Source organism: Rutilus rutilus (genome assembly GCF_951802725.1).
Source record: "Rutilus rutilus genome assembly, chromosome: 10".
Taxonomy (NCBI): domain Eukaryota; kingdom Metazoa; phylum Chordata; class Actinopteri; order Cypriniformes; family Leuciscidae; genus Rutilus; species Rutilus rutilus.
Window position 1 is genome coordinate 38500408 of NC_140215.1, and position 19662 is coordinate 38520069.

The 19662-nt window shown below is 41.2% G+C and overlaps 2 protein-coding genes across 2 annotated transcripts in view; one reads left to right on the forward strand and one right to left on the reverse strand.

The window, feature by feature from the left end:
• Positions 1-10586, reverse strand: part of LOC311298303 (sacsin-like) — a 41180-nt gene extending 30594 nt beyond the window's left edge. The window contains exon 1 of the mRNA XM_084421111.1: positions 10558-10586. The gene's annotated coding sequence lies outside the window, so the exon portion shown is untranslated. The remainder of the gene's footprint in view (positions 1-10557) is intronic.
• A 5149-nt stretch (positions 10587-15735) lies between these two features.
• LOC311299065 (E3 SUMO-protein ligase ZBED1-like) lies at positions 15736-18621 on the forward strand. Its single transcript, XM_084422454.1, has 3 exons — positions 15736-16888; positions 17212-17815; positions 17959-18621. Exons 2-3 carry the CDS (start codon positions 17714-17716, stop codon positions 18340-18342), a joined length of 486 nt encoding a protein of 161 aa, XP_084278580.1. The 5' UTR covers positions 15736-16888; positions 17212-17713; the 3' UTR covers positions 18343-18621.
• The last annotated feature ends 1041 nt before the right edge of the window (positions 18622-19662 follow it).

Consider the following 19662-nt stretch of genomic DNA (forward strand, 5'->3'; position numbering starts at 1 on the left):
CAGTCACAGTGGTTTAGTGATTGGAAGGGTAATGTGCTTCTGAGCCATGGCACAAATGTTAGTGCAGGGGTAGCAATTTTGTTTTCACCCCGGGTTTGTGGTTTTTTAAAGAGTTATGAGATAATACCAGGGAGAATATTATGATTATGTTAAGGTTTTTCTCTGTTTAATGTGTATGCTCCAAATGATGGCCGTATTGCTTTTTTTTTTGAAAAACTATCAGATGTGTTATTGCACTGTCTCTGGGATAATATTATTATACTGGGGGGATTTAATCACACTTTAAATCAGCAATTGGATCGGAATCATAATGAACCACATCCTCCTTCAGCCAAGATTCTGAAAAGTATAGTTGATTGTTATAATTTTGTTATAAATTTGTGTAGAGATGCATTTTCTGGACTTAGACAGTATACTTATAATATACAGCCAAAGCTCCGTCGGCCGTGGAGCGTGGTCAACCGCAGATTGCACCATCAGCCAGCACAATTGCGTCCACTGGACCCGTCCGAGGGTGGAGAGGACTGGTGTCCAAGCTGGCTGATCTGCCACTGACATCTGCCCGAGCAGCCGATATCCCGAGATTTTCACTGGTCTCAGCGCTCTCAATTCCCCAGGCCCCCATGCCAGAATCTCGTTCCGCCAAGACCACCAATCCAGAGACTGTTCACGTCACGTCTGCCGATCCAGAGACTGTTCAGGTCTCGTCTGCCGATCCAGAGACTGTTCACATCAAGTCTGCCGATCCAGAGACTGTTCAGGTCTCGTCTGCCGATCCAGAGACTGTTCACATCACGTCTGCCGATCCAGAGACTGTTCACGTCACGTCTGCCGATCCAGAGACTGTTCAGGTCTCGTCTGCCGATCCAGAGACTGTTCACATCAAGTCTGCCGATCCAGAGACTGTTCAGGTCTCGTCTGCCGATCCAGAGACTGTTCACATCACGTCTGCCGATCCAGAGACTGTTCACGTCACGTCTGCCGATCCAGAGACTGTTCAGGTCACGTCTGCAAATCCAGAGGCTGTTCACGTCACGTCTGCCGATCCAGAGACTGTTCACGTCACTTCTGCTGATCCAGAGACTGTTCACGTCACTTCTGCTGATCCAGAGACTGTTCACGTCACGCCCGCCGAGCCAGTGTCTCCGTACAAGATGGCCACTGCCGCCGAACCAGTGTTTCAGGACAAGATGGCCGCCGCAGAGCCAGTGTCTCCGGACAAGATGGCTGCCGCCGCCGCCGAGCCAGTGTCTCAGGACAAGATGGCCGCCGCAGAGCCAGTGTCTCAGGACAAGATGGCCGTCGCCGAGCCACTGTCTCCGGACAAGATGGCCGCCGCCGCCGCCAAACCAGTGTCTCAGGACAAGATGGTCTCCGCCGAGCCAGTGTCTTCGGACAAGATGGCCACCGCCGAGCCGGTGTCTGTTCCTGTGCCTGAGCCGGTGTCTGTTCCTGTGCCATGGTCGCCTGCAGGGGCGTCTCCTCCCTGGCCTCCTGAAGGGTCGTCTCCTTCCTGGCCTCCTGAAGGGTCGTCTCCTCCCTGGCCGCCTGAAGGGTTGTCTCCTCCCTGGCCGCCTGAAGGGTCGTCTCCTCCCTGTCCGGCTGAAGGGTCGTCTCCTCCCTGGCCGCCTGAAGGGTCGTCTCCTCCACCCTGGTCGCCTGCACTGCCTGCTCTGCCCTGGTCGCCTGCACTGCCTGCTCCACCCTGGTCTCCTGCACTGGTCGCCTGCTCCGCCCTGGTCGCCTGCACTGCCTGCTCCGCCCTGGTCACCTGCACTGCCTGCTCCGCCCTGGTCTCCTGCACTGGTCGCCTGCTCTGCCCTGGTCGCCTGCACTGCCTGTTCCGCCCTGGTCGCCTGCACTGCCTGTTCCGCCCTGGTCGACTGCACTGCCTGCTCCGCCCTGGTCGCCTGCACTGCCTGCTCCGCCCTGGTCTCCTGCACTGGTCGCCTGCTCCGCCCTGGTCGCCTGCACTGCCTGCTCCGCCCTGGTCGCCTGCACTGCCTGCTCCGCCCTGGTCGCCTGCACTGCCTGCTCCGCCCTGGTCGCCTGCACTGCCTGCTCCGCCCTGGTCGCCTGCACTGCCTGCTCCGCCCTGGTCGACTGCACTGCCTGCTCCGCCCTGGTCTCCCGTCTTGCCGCAGTCTCCAGGTCCTCTTCCATTCCACGGACCTGGCCCTCCATCCCTCCCCCGTTTCACCTCTGCTCCACCACCCTCCTTGACCTTTATTTATTTTTGTGTGTGGAGCGTCTGGAATCCGCTCCTTAAAGGGGGGGCTCTGTCATGATTCCTGTCTTGTGTTCCCCTTGTCTTGTGTGGACTTGTGCCTGTTCTGTGTCGCCTTGTCCTGTTCTGTGCCATGTTTTGTAGTCCTTTGTAGTTTTCTAGTTTATTAGTCTTCCCAGGTGTTTCTAATTAGCCACACCCCCTTGTTATCTTGTTTAGCTTGTTGGTCCCTGTGTATTTATAGCCCTTGTGTTTCACTTGTTACTTTGCCAGTTGTTGTACGTGTAATGGTTGTATCTCTCTGTGATTCCCAAGGTTTTTTTCTTTTGTTCCTTTGTTCTTTGAGTTCTGTGTTCTCTGTTTTGTGTTTCTTTATTAAATCACCCTGCGTTTAGATCCTCGTCTTCGTCTGTCTTCCTCCGCAACATTACAATATGTCTGGAGCTAGACTTGATCGGTTTTATACTGAATTATGTAATAGGGGAAGTTTTTTTAGAAATTCTATTTCACCCACTTTTCTCTCAGACCATCATTATATTTCTATTGCTATTTCTGTTGACTCCACTAAATCTTATAACTCACTTTGGCACTTTGATAACGGGTTACTTCAGGATCACTGCTTTATCCACTCTTTTCACCTCTTTTGGGATTCTTGGAGAGAGGAGAGAGTAAGATTTCCCATCTTTAAGTCAGTGGTGGGATGTGGGCAAGGTGCACATCAAGATATTTTGTCAGCAGTTTACTGCACATACCAGGGGTGCCCTAGTGGAGAAAATGAAAGCCCTTGAACAAGAAATCCTTGGACAAAGCAGTCACAGTGCCACAGGATTCATCTCCACTGATTCTTTTGAAAGAAAGACATTTCTTTTACGCAGCTTAGCGGAAGGCTTTAAAGGGTTAGTTCACCCAAAAATGAAAATTCTGTCAGTAATTACTCACCCTCATGTTGTTCCAACCGCATAAGACCTTCGTTCATCTTCGGAACACAAATTAAGATATTTTTGATGAAATCTGAGTGCTGGATCACTCCTCCATAGGCTGCTAGGTGGCTGAAACTTGCTGGCCCAGAAAAGTTATTAAAGAGATCGTTAATAGAGTCCAAGTGACTACAGTGGCTCAATCTTAAGTATATCAAGCGACGAGAATACTTTTTGTTTGCAAAAACAAACAAAAATAACGACTTTATTCCACTATTCATTTCCTTCTCTCTGGACCTCTAGTTGGTTCACGTAGTGTTTTTGCCCAGCGCGTCTGTGTTACACATCACCACGTAGGCTCACTATTGGCCGACGCTGGTCATGTGTGTGATGCGTGATGACGTAAAACACAGACGCAGCGCAAAAACACTACGTGAACCAACTAGAGGCCCAGAGAGAAGGAAATGAATAGTGGAATAAAGTCGTTATTTTTGTTTGTTTTTGCGCACAAAAAGTATTCTCGTCGCTTGATATACTTAAGATTGAGCCACTGTAGTCACTTGGACTCTATTAACGATCTCTTAAATAACTTTTCTGGGCCAGCAAGTTTCAGCCACCTAGCAGCCTATGGAGAAGTGATCCAGCACTCAGATTTCATCAAAAATATCTTAATTTGTGTTCCGAAGATGAACGAAGGTCTTACGGGGTTGGAACAACATGAGGGTGAGTAATTACTGACAGAATTTTCATTTTTGGGTGAACTAACCCTTTAAGGGCCAATTCCACCTGCCTAAATGATATGGATTCTCCTACTGCTTTTCTCTCCGCATAAGTATCTTCATCAACTGAAGCTTCCAGATGGAAGAGTATTACAACACAAACAGAAATTAATGCTTTTGCTATTTCTTTTTATTTCTTTTTAAGATTTTTACCATTCAGAGCCATGTAATGGAGTAGAAGCTGATGTTCTACTGAGTGATTTACCACAATTATCAAACAGGGAAGAGATGGATCTTGAGAGCCCTTTGACAATGGCTGAACTTTCGAGAGCTGCCAGGAGTTGAATCCCAGAAAGTCACCTGGTTTTTGGCTGCAAGTATAAACAGTCATGGCGCGAACAGTGTGTGCTTGCCAATTTTTTAATGGGCCGAGCTAAGTTAGCAATCCTGAAAACACATCAATGTAAAAATGCTGGTCAAGATGTTGATTTGTTGTCTCTTTTTAAATCATTGGCAGAATTTAGACTTGCTATTGAATTTGCATATTACAAACACACTTATGTACCTTTTTTACAATAAGGTGGGGTGTGAGAGATGCTTTAGTGAAAATGAGTGAGTTTGGAAATATGGTTTTTAATTGGTAATTTAAAAAAATATATATTATTATTAAATTTTGTGTGGGTTTTGTACACTAGCTCTGTAATGTTTTTGAGAATGGGGTAAATGGGTTTTAAAAGTTAAAAGTCTCTCTCTCCATTATGATTCCAACCTGTGTTTCCCTTGTGTCTTGTGTGGACTTTTATTTCCTGTCTTGCTCCATGTTTTGCAGTTCTTTGTAAGTTGATTAGTCTCCCCAGGTGTTTCTTATTAGCCACACCCCCTTGTTATCTTGTTAAGCTTGTCTGCCTGTATATATATAGCCTTTTGTTTCACTTGTCAGTCATTGAATGGACATTTCCTGGTTTAGTGTGTTTCCTCCTGTTATGTGTTTTCATCAGTTACTTTGTGTTCTGACTTTAATAAATCTAACCCTGCACGTGGATCCATGTTACGCACTTTCTCTCCCTCCCTCTCCTGGTGTGATTCTTGGGGGTGAATGTGTGGAGTGAGCGTGGTTGGATTTGGAGTGAATCTTTTTTCTCTTTGTTTATTGTTTGTGTGTTTTTTGTTTTTGTTTTGTTTACGTTGTAGTTGTTTTTGGCCAGGAGCTATCTATTTTTACCAGGAGCATGATGGCCCTCTGCCGAGTTCAGTGTCGTCCGCAGGTAGTGTAGAGAAATGCTGCTTGTCAGTGGGCCATTTTGTTGGGCATGATATCATATTGTCTGCCTCCAGGATGAATAACGCTACAGTTATATTTCTCAGCACTGCTGGAAAGGCTAACAAACTAGTTGAAGCAGGGATAGTTGTTGATGATCTTTTTACCCCTGTCCTTCCACTTTCTACACCATCAAAGAGTCACATTATCCAATGTACAGTACCACCGCTCTTAAGTGATGAGATATTAGCCAAAACTTTGTCTCGTTATGGCAAACTGGTCTCTCCCATTAAAAAGATCCCTATTGGCAGTGAATCGCTTTTTTACTAAAACATGTTGTTTCGTTTAGGCGTTTCGTTTACATGATTATGAATGACGATGCTGATTTAGATGTTTCCTTGCATTTTCGGGCTGATGAGTATGATTACATTATTTACGTAACAACTGACAAAATGAAATGAAAATCCGTCAGCTGATGGTGACAGTCGCTGTCGGAAGTGATGTGGTAGTTAATGCTGAACCCAATGAAGCAGAACCGTCAGACGAGGCTCCGGGTGTATCATGGTTACAAGCAGTGAAGGACAAAAATGATGATGATTTTCCTGTGATCACGGTAACTGATGGTAAAGAATTAGCAATTGAAAACACCGTTATCAGTGTAGAAGTGTCTAATGTTCAGGCAGGTTAGGTTCAGTTTCTTCGTTAATAATTCGTTACACAGAACTTAATTATATTAAATATTAATAAAAATGATTCACACCTTCACAAACATTCAGTGTAAAAAATGGCATTACATTATTTATAGAAAGTTTATTTGATTCACAGCTTATTTAGAGTTTTGACCTCGACAACCCAACTGCATTTACCGCAAACAGTCTAAACTAAAAGATTTTGGTAATCGTTCTACACATTGTCATATAGATAACCTGAAAATACAGTTGTTTATTAAGGTTAAATCTTGCTAACCACTCTTACTAAAAAAATGGGGCACACTTACATTCTCATTTTAAGAGGTGTTAAATGTGGTTTGATTTGTTTACATTAGTTAACATATTAGGCTAACAAACATGAACCACAAGCAATACATTTGTTACTGTTATTTATTAATCTTTGTTAATCTTAGTTGAACAAACAATGAACAGCTGTATTTTTATTATGTTACTTCACACAGTGCATTAGGCTAACTAATGTTAACAAATACAACTTTTGATTTAAATAATGTAGGCTACTAGTAAATGGTGAAAAGTAAATGGTGAAATTAACATTAATAAAGATTAATAAATGCTGTAGAAGTGCAGTTTATTAATAGTTAATGTTAACTAATGTAGTTAACTAGAGTTTAATAAATGGAACCTTATTGTAAAGTGTTACCGATTTGTTATACACCGATTCAGTGTTGGACAGATCAGTTGTTTTAACCATTCATTAAATGGAATCGGTTCAAAGGAGTCATAGTTCGCGAATCGGACGTGTCATTTGCGTACTTGTACGCGTTGTGTGATTCATCCAGCGGTAGTTCAGTAAAAAAAATCTCTGAATGCTCCACGTGAAACTTCGGTCTTTGGATCTTTTACCATTGTGTCAATTCTCAATTGATTTTGATTAATATGCGCGAGGGAGCGAGAGAGAGAGCAAGACAGTTTGAAGACGCGCGCGCACAACCGGGCCTCTCTCTCTCTGCTCGTTCTTTCAGTAATGTGCGCCCTATCGCAAGCGCAGCAGTCATATACATCACTCACTGATCAAATAAGGCTTTGGCGAGACAAAAATTCGCTTGTGAGAGAGACGCGTGAGTGACAGAGAGACGGAGGGAGAGCAGGGAAAGGAAATGCAGCTGAATGAATACGCTGCGTGTTTTAAATAGTGTAAAAAAATGTATTTATAACGAAACGCAATATGTGGCGGCCGGTGTTGATTCTGTGGCGCACCGCCACGATTTAGTCTTTGTGTGGGAAACACTGTACCCAGCACGCAGGGTGGAATGTTTCAACCTTGAGATGGCAAGAGGGGTCTTGCCGAGGGAAAACAAAGCCAATCATGAGGGCTGACCAACTGGGCATGCACTCTGGTGACGGTATCAACAGTGCTGGAGGAACTCAGGGTTTAAGGAGAACTCATCTGAGTGAAATAATGCACGTATACAGTCCGTGGAGTGAAATGGCGCAGCAAGCAATGACTGGTCCAGGTCCTACTTACTGGCTAGTGGAAGCGAGTACATAAGAGGACACTGGCTCTACACGGAGATTATAGAATCTCGTGAAAGTGTTGGGTGTCACCCAGCCGGCAGCTCTGCAGATGTCTGTTAGCAAGGCACCATGCGCTAGAACCCAGGAGGAAGCCACACTCCTAGTGGAGTGTGCCTTCACCCCTGGGGGGCATGGTCGAACCTGCGTCTGGTAAGCCAAGACAATGGCGTCCACTATCCAGTGAGACAACCTTTGCTTGGAGAGAGCCTTTCCCTTCAGCTTCCCACTATAACAGAAAAAGAGCTGGTCTGAGGTCCTGAAACACTGCATTCTATCTATGTAAGCACGGAGGGCGCGTACTAGACAGAACAGTGGGTCTGCCTCCTCCAAGGGCAGCGCTTGCAGGTTCACCACCTGATCCCTGAAAGGAGTGGTGGGAACCTTGGGCACGTATCCAGGCCGGGGTCCAAATTCTAGGCACGCTTCGTCAACAGAAAATGCCTGCAGGTCCCCTACCCTCTTGATGGAGGCCAAAGCGACCAGGAGCGCTGTCTTCATCGACAGGAACTTAAACTCCACTGATTGCAATGGCTCAAAGGGAGCACTCTGCAGGGCTGATAAGACCACTGTGAGGTCCCAAGAGGGTATAAGAGGAGAGCGAGGAGGATTTAGTCCCTCGCCCCCCTCAGGAACCGGACGACCAGGTCATGCTGTCCCACCGTTTTTGACTCCACAAGGTCGTGGTGCGCAGAGATGGCGGCCACGTAAACCTTCAGGGTGGAAGGAGACAGCCTTCGTTCCAACCCTTCTTGAAGGAAGGAGAGCACGGACGGTCGATTTTCTGGAGTCTTCTCGGCAAGAAGAACACCAAGTGATGAAGAGGTTCCACTTCACCGCATAGGCGTGTCTCGTAGGAACGCCTAGTGCGAGTGATGGTAGCCACCACCTGAGGTGGTAGGGTACTCAAACCTGCCGCATCCCATCCAGAACCCACACATGCAGGTTCCTGGGACGTGGGTGCCCCGTCTCTGAGAAAGGAGGTCCTTCCTCAGAGGAATTGGCCAGGGAGGGGCTGTCGTGAGGAGCACCAGCAGCTGAACCATCTGGGGATGGAGTCTCCATTCCCCAGGAAGTGGCTGAAACTGTGAGAGCTCATCGGCTGCACGGTTCAGCTCTCCCGGGATGAGAATGGCTCGAAGCTACCTCAGATGCTTCTGACTCCATAGGAGGAGATAGCGGGCGAGTTGCGACATATAACGAGAATGTAGACCACCTTGTCGGTTGATGTACGCTACTGTCGCTGTGCTGTCTGAACGGACTAGTACATGTTGGTCCTTGAGCAACGCCCGGAAGAGGTGCAGAGCCAAGCGTACTGCCAGCAACTCGAGGCAATTGACATGCAAAAGACGTGTCCAGGAGCTCGCAGCAGAATGTCCATTGCACATGGCACCCCAGCCCGTGGTGTAGGCAAACACGATCCGGCCGACGTGATCTCTATGTGGCATTGGGACCATTATGAATTAATAATTGAAAGTATGGATAATCAAAGGTCGAAATTAAGTCAATCAATATTTATGAATGTTTTATATAAGAAACGTGATCTAAATTTGATAATCATTTGAATTTGGAGTCAGATTAAGCGCAGAGCTAAAGTAATATTGAAACTAAATTCTAATAAATTAAGTGAACTTCACTGGAGCGCTGAAAAGACATTCACGCATTATCCCTTCGCCCACATTGGATCGTTGGATTCCATTGTTGGGTACTGTATATCACTGAGCGAAACTTGATGCAAAACTTTAACTGCAGAGGGCAAAAGATCTCAAGGTGGCCAGTTTTGTTGAAGCCAGAATTTCTCGTAAGAGACAGATGGAGAAATCTGTATAAACCTCCAGTAGAGAAAAGAACAGCAGATCTTCAATGGAGAATTATTCATGGTGCAATAGCTGCAGACAAACATGTGGCGCACCTGAACCCAGCAGTAGGGGTGGGATGTAGGTTTTGTGGAGAAGAAGAGAATTTAAAACATTTGTTTTTAAAATGTAAAAGATCGGGAGGTCTTTTTGATGTTCTTAATAGAATATATAATTTTTCAAAAAGAAGGAAGATGTGTCTGTTAAATGATTTAATAGGAACTGCGAAATTGGCAATATGGAAAACCAGAAAAAATCAAGGGTTACAGCTTAATAGTATTAATGTTGATTATTATGTATTGATTTAATCTATAGTATTAAAGTGATGTTAATGAAATTAGTAGGTGATTGACTAAAATAGAATTTGCATACTATAGTCTTGTAAATAATGAGATGGGTTTCAATGATCTGTGGTGTGTTAATGTTTTGTGTATTGTTTCTGATGGACATCTGGCTTTGGAAATTTTTTTTTTTCATATATATATATATATATGTATGTGTGTGTGTGTGTGTGTGTGTGTGTGTGAATTGTTGAAGATTATGAAGTGTTGTTTTTTAAATAAAGTTTTGTAAATCTCTCTCTCTCTCTCTCTCTCTCTCTCTCTCTCTCTCTCTCTCTCTCTCTCTCTCTCTCTCTCTCTCTCTCTCTCTCTCTCTCTCTCTCTCTGTGGATCTAATCAGTGAAGCTAGAAGGTCCAACAACACCCTACGCTCCACCCCTTAGATCCACAGAGCTCCCCTTTGGATCTGCACCACTTGCATACACACATTCAATGTTCAAATAAAATGTTAGATCTCATTCTGAACAACTTTCCCTCAAGAACCAGTGGTTTCAATCAAAATTTGAAATAAATATTTGAAATTATATTTAAAAAATTAAAAAAAAATTCACTCAACCAATCGTTAGCCTATATTTTCTGTCTGAAATTGCAAAAAAAAAAAAAACTTTCATTTAAATCATGCTTAATGATTTAATCATTATAAATAATACATTATATTTGCATGCATGCACTTAAAGGTCTTAATGCGCTTGAACCTCGACAACTGGTATTAAATACATTTTAAAGATTGTTTGTAAAGACAAATGTTTTTCAGAAGACAAAATAAGAACAATTGTGGACTATATATATAAATCTGTTATGTAAAATGGCTTATTCATATTTGTGCTAAATAAAAACAACAACAACAATTATGATCCCTCTTTTTACTTTTTAAAGAAAAATACATATTATTAATGTTATGTTGTTGAGTTATATTATAGTCTATTACATTATAGTATTATATTATATTAATAACATTTCAAAAACTTCCTACTTCTACATGCGGTAATCTCCTACCTTCAGTGGTCCTGATGCTGAGTGAGTGCAGAGTGCAGAGTGATGCGATCAGGAGGAGACTGATAAAGCCTCTATAGGTTTCTGTTCACTGGAAAGATTCTGTTTAGCAAAAACGAAACTTACACTCCTCCTTCGCTCATAGTTCAATCAATGAGTTGTCAAATAAACCATTTTTCATTCAAAATAGCACCGTTTTTTTACTAAACCAGACACCTAAAGTAACTGTTGCAAACCAAAAACAGGATACTTGAAAATCATGGTTAATTTGTGGTTACCATGGTTCCCTTTTCACAATCCCGTTTCAGTCCCTGATGGTAATTATAGGTGTGGACAATGTGCACAATGTAATTTTACAAATAAATGTCATACATTTAGCCATCCCCATTCTGGGAAACAGTTAAAAATTAAGGGAATAATTTTGTGTAACACCAAAAATGTAATTTATATGATTAAATTCCCATGAGTTTTAGCATACATAGGTAAAACTCAGCGTTGTTTGAAAACGCGCATTGCAGAACATAGAAGCAATATACATTTGAATGACCAAAAGAATCCCATTACTGTCCATTTCAATGCAATGAGAACGCTCGCGGGTGAAAACGCACAAATATTTTATCAAATGTGCCTTTCGTTTAGACGACGATGGCATTTTTGGGGCTTAAAAACGCAAAAACCACCCTCCAGAGTGGAAATCTTAAAAACGCTCCACAGTCACGTCTAAAGGGTAAAAGCCATAGACTGTAAAAAAAATATGGACGTAGCATCCGTGTCGTCACCCGTAGGTTTCTGAAGAGCATTTTTGAAGCCTAAAGTGGGCGGAGCATCACTCATCTTGGCCTTGCGTCACTCCTGGATAACAGACAATGGGCAAAGAGGCGGGGCGTGAGTGGAGCTGAGGAGCTTGGCTATCTGAAATCACGCCCACCTAGCTCTACGTGATCGAGTTAGCTCAGGCTGGGGAGGTAATGCTAACGTTATGCTACTGACAGTACCAAGTCTGCGACTGCACAGGGCCTCGCGCTAAAGCCCTTCGAAATATTATAATAGTTAAAAGACATGGCTACAAGTGAGACTGTGTATCGTGATTCTGTACTATTCTGCTAGTTGAAAATGTATTATGCAGTAACTTAATATTACTCTGAGAGAGTGTGTGTGACAGTGATTTATGTGCATAACGTTACATGTCAGTCACTCTTTTTTATAGTCTATGGTCCGTCAGCGCGGCATCGCTCGTCAAGTTTGTAGAGAGCTTATTCAGTCCATTTTAAATTCTGATTTTGGCCGCCTCTCAAATGGGTTAAACCATAGATATATTGCCTATGAAGTTCAAGTAAATGCGCTAGAAAATCCGCGCTCATTCAAGGATGTGCATTTATTGCATGGACAGAGAAAGCGCCGACACCTGCAGGATTTCACCTGATGGTACATAAGCATATTATAATCTATATGTTCCGTGAGAGCAAAACGAATGAGCCTTTATTGACGTTTTTAAATCTGAAAACTGCAAAAAGCAACAAAATTGTCAGACATCCATTAGTGCATGTTCACAGAGGAAAACAACTGAAATACAGCGCTGGTTTGTTCTCTCGAATGATACTCGATGACAACGACGGAATCCTAAGCCGTGGGCGAAGTAATGGGTGTATTAAATTGTATGAAATAATCCCCAAAAAAGGCACAAAACACGGCAGAGAAGGCAAGTTCAGCAGCTAACACTTGCTGAGGTGAAGTGACGGCTAGCATTGACATCAGCGGCAACCCACCTGTCACTCAAGTGGCCACACCCTTAATTATGCAGAACTTTAAATATTAATCAACGAAACGGATGAGTTATAAAAAAATTCACCCCCTCACAGTTGTTATGAAGGTCAAAATTAGCTGTATAGACCAAAGCCACATAGAGAACCAGGCTGTAAACATGTTTTTTTTCTGCTGTAAAATTGGTCATTTCAACATGGGGGAGATACAGATTTGACTCACTTGTGCAGTCAGCCTCAAGCGGCTAGTCAATGAATTGCAGTTTAACTCACTTCCATGTTGGTTTCAAGAGAGAGACGGGGAGGTTGCCGCTTGGTAAAAACGCAAAAGTCTGCTAGACTGCTAGGTTGTACGCAGGCACGCGGACATGGTGTTGTTGTGTGGCAGTGCTTCACATTGCCACCTAGCTGCCTGGAGTGCATACTACATCGAATTTCACACACGTTTGCGTCACCATATGCACACATATTTCCCCCCCATAATGCTCGTCTAAACGCAGAATAAAAAGTGATAACGCAACGCCACGTTTGAGTTTTCTCTTCAGATCGTTTCTGTGTAAACATAGCCTCAGAGTACCCAGGAGGGCTGATGACATTAATAAGATCTTACTACAGAGGGAAGCTTTTTATATACATACACTTAATACTCTTTCTCCAAAAGGTTTAAATATGGAGTTTGACTTGAAAATCTTCTTGTGAATATCTTTTGTGTTTTTTTTTTTTTCTCTTTCTTTCAATCATGTTGGTTCAGGATCATGTATCAAGTGGTTATCTGTGTGTGATTAAGTCGTTACTGCACGGAATGATTGAGTAATTAGTTCATTAATGAGGTCAGGTGTGATGGTTCACACTGATATAAATTGAATCTGTCTATGATTGTTGCTTGCCTGACGAAGACCCTTTGGGTCGAAACGTTGCTCTTTTAATAAATCTTTGGGAGCAGAAGTAGCAGTGTGCCTATTTTTGTTTATTTTGAGTTACCATGGTTTAACAACCATAACCTTATTTATTTGTGTAGTAAAACCATGTTTCATTTTTGTAAGAGAAATGACACCTAGATGACTAAATAGAAAAGAGCAGAACATTTAAAGAACAGGCTTATACTATATAGGCTTATACTAGTCACTCTTCAAAATCGAAAAGAGAAAGAAACAAAAGAAACAAGGATTCTGAAAGCTTTGTAAAACGTTAGAAGGAGATCCTTTTTAATGTATTATGATGTACCTTGCAAAAAATACTGTAATAAATGTAACATGCTGGAATCTTTACTCTAGGGAATAACTAGGCTACCTAAGTAAATATAATTAGGCTACTTTTATTTTGATAGCATGGCAGTGACTAGGCTGCTTTCTGTATGGCTTCCACCATGAAAGAGAGAAACTGATTTCCCTTTGTTTACAGTGTATTACATCTAGCAGTGACAATATCGCTGTCAGCACGTGTGACTTTCACCAAAAACCTGAAAATGCTGAGGTGTATTTCATGGCGCCATATTCTACATCCATGTTCGTTCATCTGTGGTGAATTAGCTTATCTCACCATAACCAGAGTCTGACTCTTGTGCACTGAATAATGTAACGAGATACTCTGAAAGCGGTGAGTCTGCATTTTTGCAGTCTTGGATGTTGTGTAATCACGAACAGGAAATTATTCAAATGAATGGAGATCCTCATGTAGGCTACTATGTGTAGAGGAAATTAATTCTTCCCTCCTTTATTAAGTCATTTATTAATTTTGAGTTATTTAGGATTTTGGCTAAACTTGAAATAAGAAAATCTGTAATAATGTATGATAACAGCTGAGACGTCAAAGGAAGTAGATAAGAAATAATATGTCACACTTTTAAGAGCCCTTCATAAAATTCAGCCACTGGAAAAACATCTGCTATGTGATGAAATATTTGCAATTTAAATGTAAAAATCATAATGCAGTGTAGCAAACCTTTCGTTTACCACAAGCTGATTGGTTGGACAGATTTTGTCATTAATATCCACCAGCTAACAAAAATATGTCCTAAGAACATTTGGTAACATTCTCATTGAGTTATGAAAATTTAATTTATTAATTTTCTCTGAAGGTTCAAAACATCCAGTTTTTTAAAATGTTTTTTCTTGGTTATGCGAACATTAAGAGAACATTGCATTTCATCGTTTAGCAAGCAGTGTTACTTTTGAATGTTCTCTGAACGGTCCCGAAACAAGTAGCTGACATTTAAAAAATGTTAGACAAACGTCAAACCAAAAGCTTTCAGAGGAAACGCTCCATGAATGATGTTTAAATAATGTTTTTGAGCTAACGTTTTGAGAGCATGCATTATTAAAGACCAGATAACTTTGATCAAACATTCTAATAACGTTATTCAGGGATGCAAACTTGTCACCTTTCGGCGAAATTCGCCGCTTTGGAGCCAAAATAGGGCGGTTTCACGGTCTTTGGACAGGGTCACGGTGAATGACAGCATAAAAAATTTAGAATCACGCCTTCTGAGTTGTCAAAAAAACAAAAACACCCGCCTCATGGCTTTGAAGAAAGTGCATCGCTCCTGGGAAGAGTGAACACGACAGAAGAGATCCATCTCTGGGAGATCTGCCCGCATACCGTAGGGTAGATGTCTCTTAAAGTAATGTTATGATATTTAATTCATTTAAAATAGTAAATATTTTTAGCAAAGACTGATTTATAACATTTTAGACATTTATAAATAGACTAATTTTTATATTAAATAGAACATTTTGTCAGAACCTCAAGTAAATGAAGTGTTATTTTGTTTAGTTGTCTAATAGTTTGTTTTCAGAGCCGTGATCTGTATTTAGAAAAGAAATCCAGATTATCCAGAATCATAAATTAAGATTAAAAGAATTTAATATATTTGGCTTCCAATTTATACCATTAGCACTGTTTCTAATATTAAAATGTACAATATTGCAGACTAGGACAAAGTCTTTATGTAGTTACATTAACAAAGCTTTGGGACAATTGTAATGCATCGAGGATTCTGAAATATTTTCTTATTTTCAAGACGTGGTGTTTCGCATCCAGTGTGTGAAGCTCTGCAAACCACTTTAGGTATGCTCCTCTAGAGCCCTGAAGAGACACATAACCAGCATAGATTTAGAAAGATGACACTTGAGAGTTTACACAAGTGTGATCATGTATGATCATGCCATACGGTGTAAAAATTATAGTAAAGTTATGAATGAAGTGTTTCGTTTTGCAAAAGATCTGAGGTGTTCTTCTACGTCTGCTTCTTCTACTTCTACTACTGCTACTGTGTGTGAATTGTGTGTAGTGTTTAGACAAAATATGCCTCGTTTTTAAAATCGTGCTTAAAGGAATAGTTCACTTAAAAATACAAATTATGTCATCATTTACTCACCCTCAAGTTGTTACAACCCTGTATGAACTTCTTTCTTCTGCTGAATACAAAAGAAGATATTTTGAAGAATGTCAGTAACCAAACAGTTGATGGACCCCATTGACTTCCATAGTATTTTTTTCACTCTGTGGGAGGGCTGTGCAATTAATTGAATTTCGATTTCGATTTTGGCTCCCAACAATCACCAAAATAGTACAATCGAGTAAAAACGATTATTTTGCCATGTTCTGTTTTGTAAGAACACTCTTATTTTGTCTTGTGTTCTGAATGACAAGCGCACGTGCAATGTCTTCCCGAAACCATAAAATCTCTCAGCCTATACAGTCAGGGAGGCGAGTCGTGTGGATATCATCCGCTGAAATTTAAAAACTCGGCGCGAGTAAAGATGGCAGAAGGAGGGCAGCCACAGCAGCGTTTGCTGAGCAAAAAAGGCAAAACCAACTCCTTTGTCTGGGAGCAGTTTGGATTTGAGGAATCAGACGACGAGCAGAAACATGCTACAGTACGTGCAAGATTTGCTACATGGTAGTTGCTGCAACGCATGGGAACACCACAAATTTGTTCAACCACTTGAAAATTAAACACCGAGTGACCTATGACAATCTAATAAAGAAACAGCAATCCACAACCCCTTCAAAATCCTCCGTAACTCAGGCATCCATAACAGACACACTGTACAGCGAAAAAAAAAAAAAAAATTTGATTCCGTTGCCTATTATTTAGCTAAGACATGCGCCCCACTAGCATAGTTGACAACCCTGGATTCAAGAAAATTGTCAATACGTCGGATAAGCTCTATGCTTTGCCATCTCGACACCATTTCTCAAGAGTTGCTCTGCCATATTTGAACAACAAATGCCATGCAGAAGTGACTAACAACGTGACCAAAGCAGAATACTTCACAATCACGACGGATCTATGGTCTAGCCGAACCATGGAGCCATATATTAGCCTCACAATCCACTATATTGATGCTGATTTCCGTTTGAATACCAAATGCCTCCAAACGGCATTTATTCCCGAAGACCATACGGGCCAAAACATCACCAATGGACTGAGGGAAGCTTTGGCTGCATGCGGTTTAAATGAAGAAAAGCTAATCTGCATTACTTTGGACACTGCCTCAAACATAAAGCTGGCGGCTGAGCTAAATGGATAAGGCTTCAGTGCTTCGGGCACAGACTCCACTTGGCTATAGGTGAGTGTTATAGGACGTTACTTATGATATGTGGTGATTTAATTATGTGTAAAACAACAGTTACAACAATACTAGGAATACTAATAAATAATAATATGACAGTTAGGCTACATGTGATTGTTTTTCTCACACTAGCCTTATTCTACCATTAGGCTACTACTACTAGCTTAGGCTAGTACTAGGCTAGCCTACTACTATTATATACTATAATAATAATAATAATAACAACAACAACAACACACACGCCACAAATGGCAAGTAATGCTTTGATGAAGGTTGTGATAATCATAGTGATGCTAAATATGTATTTGTTGTAATCTTAGAGAATGCAATGAAGGATCCCAGGATTGACCGGGCGATGGGGGTCTGCAAGAAGGTGGTCAGTAGCTTTTCCTACAGTTGGAAAAAGAAGAGGGCTCTGACAGGCTGAAACTGCCTGAACACTCGCTAAAGACTGAATGTGCGACTAGATGGGGATCTAGGCAGGCTATGGTCGACAGAGTCCTTGAACAACAGAAGGCCATTGGCCAGGTTTTCTCTGGTGACCGGAAGGCTAGACATCTCACCCTCACATGGCAGGATATTGATGTGCTGGAGGCCATCAACAAGTCACTCAGCCCTCTGGTTGAGTTCACTGATGCCCTTTCTGGAGAGAAATATGTCAGTGATTCTTTCCTGAAACCAACCCTCCACACCTCTTCAATAACCAAATAAATATTGGAAGTGCAGGAGGAAGACACGAACCTTGCTTAAAGCATCAAACTGAAGATAGTAGATTATCTCAATGACAAATACAGTGACACAGCAACACAAGAACTGCTTGACATGGCCTCTGCCCTGGACCCAAGGTTCACACTTAAATATGTTAATGAAGACAACCAATTCTCCATTGAATACAGACTGATAGCGGAGATAAAGACTGTCATGGTAATAATAATAATATTAATAATAAAATATTAAGTGCATGAACATGTTTGTTGGGAAATATTGTGAACATTAATGCCACAATGGTCAGGTCAGGTTAAAAATAAAAGTCCTAAATTCCCAAATTTATAATTTGTTCCCTCCAGGAGAACGTCCCTCTTGAGACTGCAGCAACGCCTGCTGAGGATACAGAGGATGCTCCAAAGAAGAAGAAGAAGGGCCTAGGCAGCTTCTTCAAGGCCACAGTCACACCTCCTCAGCAACAGGACCAGGCCATAGCTAGTGAGCTACAGTCTTACCTCCAGAGGGAAATACTGGATGCTGAGGAAGACCCACTGAAGTGGTGGATGGAATCCCAGAGGCTATACCCTCGGCTTTCAAACCTGGCAAGAAAATACCTCTGCATTCCAGCTACAAGTTCCTCTTCAGAGAGGGTCTTTAGTACATGTGGAAACACTGTCACCTGCTTGCGTTCATCCCTTAAACCAGATCATGTTAACAGACTGGTGTTTCTGGCTAAAAACCTATAAGAGATTATATTAGCAGGCTAGCAGCCCTACCAACATGTTGACTTAAATCATTTTTATTTTGTCTTACATTTTAGTTAACTTATTTGCTGTTATTGCTGGGGCCTGATGGTGGGCCATCCTTTAATATTCTTGGATTGAGTTACTAGCTGGAATTTGTTGAATATATTTTGCCAAAATGTTGTCTTTTTTCAAGAGATTGTGGAAGTGCACTTTATTGTTGATCTTATTTATTTGTGGTCATAATTTTTACTTGAATACTTTTATACTTAGATTTTAATATCTGTTATATTATTTATTTTAATAGTTCAAAAAGTACACTAAATGGTACAATTTTGATTGAAGAATTGTTGAAAGGTGTCTTTTTAATAAATGCACAAGTCATGTGAAATAATCGTCTTACATAATCGTGATTTCAATACTGACCAAAATAATCGTGATTATGATTTTTTCCATAATCGAGCAGCCCTACTCTGTGGTCATAAAAAATCCCAGGATGTCCTTCGGAAAAAGAGTAGGGGTTTAACCCTGGCATCCTGACCAAATTTGCCCATTGCCCTCTGTCCATCATGGCCTCCTAATCATCCCAGTATATACATATATTTATACGTACATTAAGGGTGTCACAATATATATATAATATATACACAATACAAAAATGCTTTAAAATGTATCATGGATAGTGACAATTATGTATTGTGATTAATTCACCCAATAGAGTTTTAGTGTCAGTACTACATTAAACTACTATATATAATATTGAATATAATGTATAATAATGCAATGGGGGAATATGTGTGGGTAGAGATATCAAAAATAACATGCATTTATTTCCAAAAGGGTTTTAGCGTCAGGGGCAGACAAGGCCAAAATAACAAACAAAAACAATCTTTTGTATAACCTCTACAATTCCTAAAACAAAAGAAAACAAAATACAATTTAAACTTACCTACCTCCCTAAACCAAAAACAATGTGAAAAGATATGCAAAATAAAATGGCGTCAAACCCCCTACCTCCCTTAATTTGCCCCAAAAAATAAAATTAATAATAATAATAATAATAATAATAATAATAATAATAATAATAATAATAATAATAATTATTATATATATATATATATATATATATATATATATATATATATACAGGAGATTAATGTACAAGTCTGTAGCAAACAATGCAAAACAAAATCCAAAATGGTAGTCAATAGTCAAACAGGCGTGGGTCAGTTAACAAGGATAAACAAAGGTTCAAACTCACAGTTACAATCTCCAAATATCACTCAGAGCACAATCTCAAATAAACACTCACAAACTCTCTGA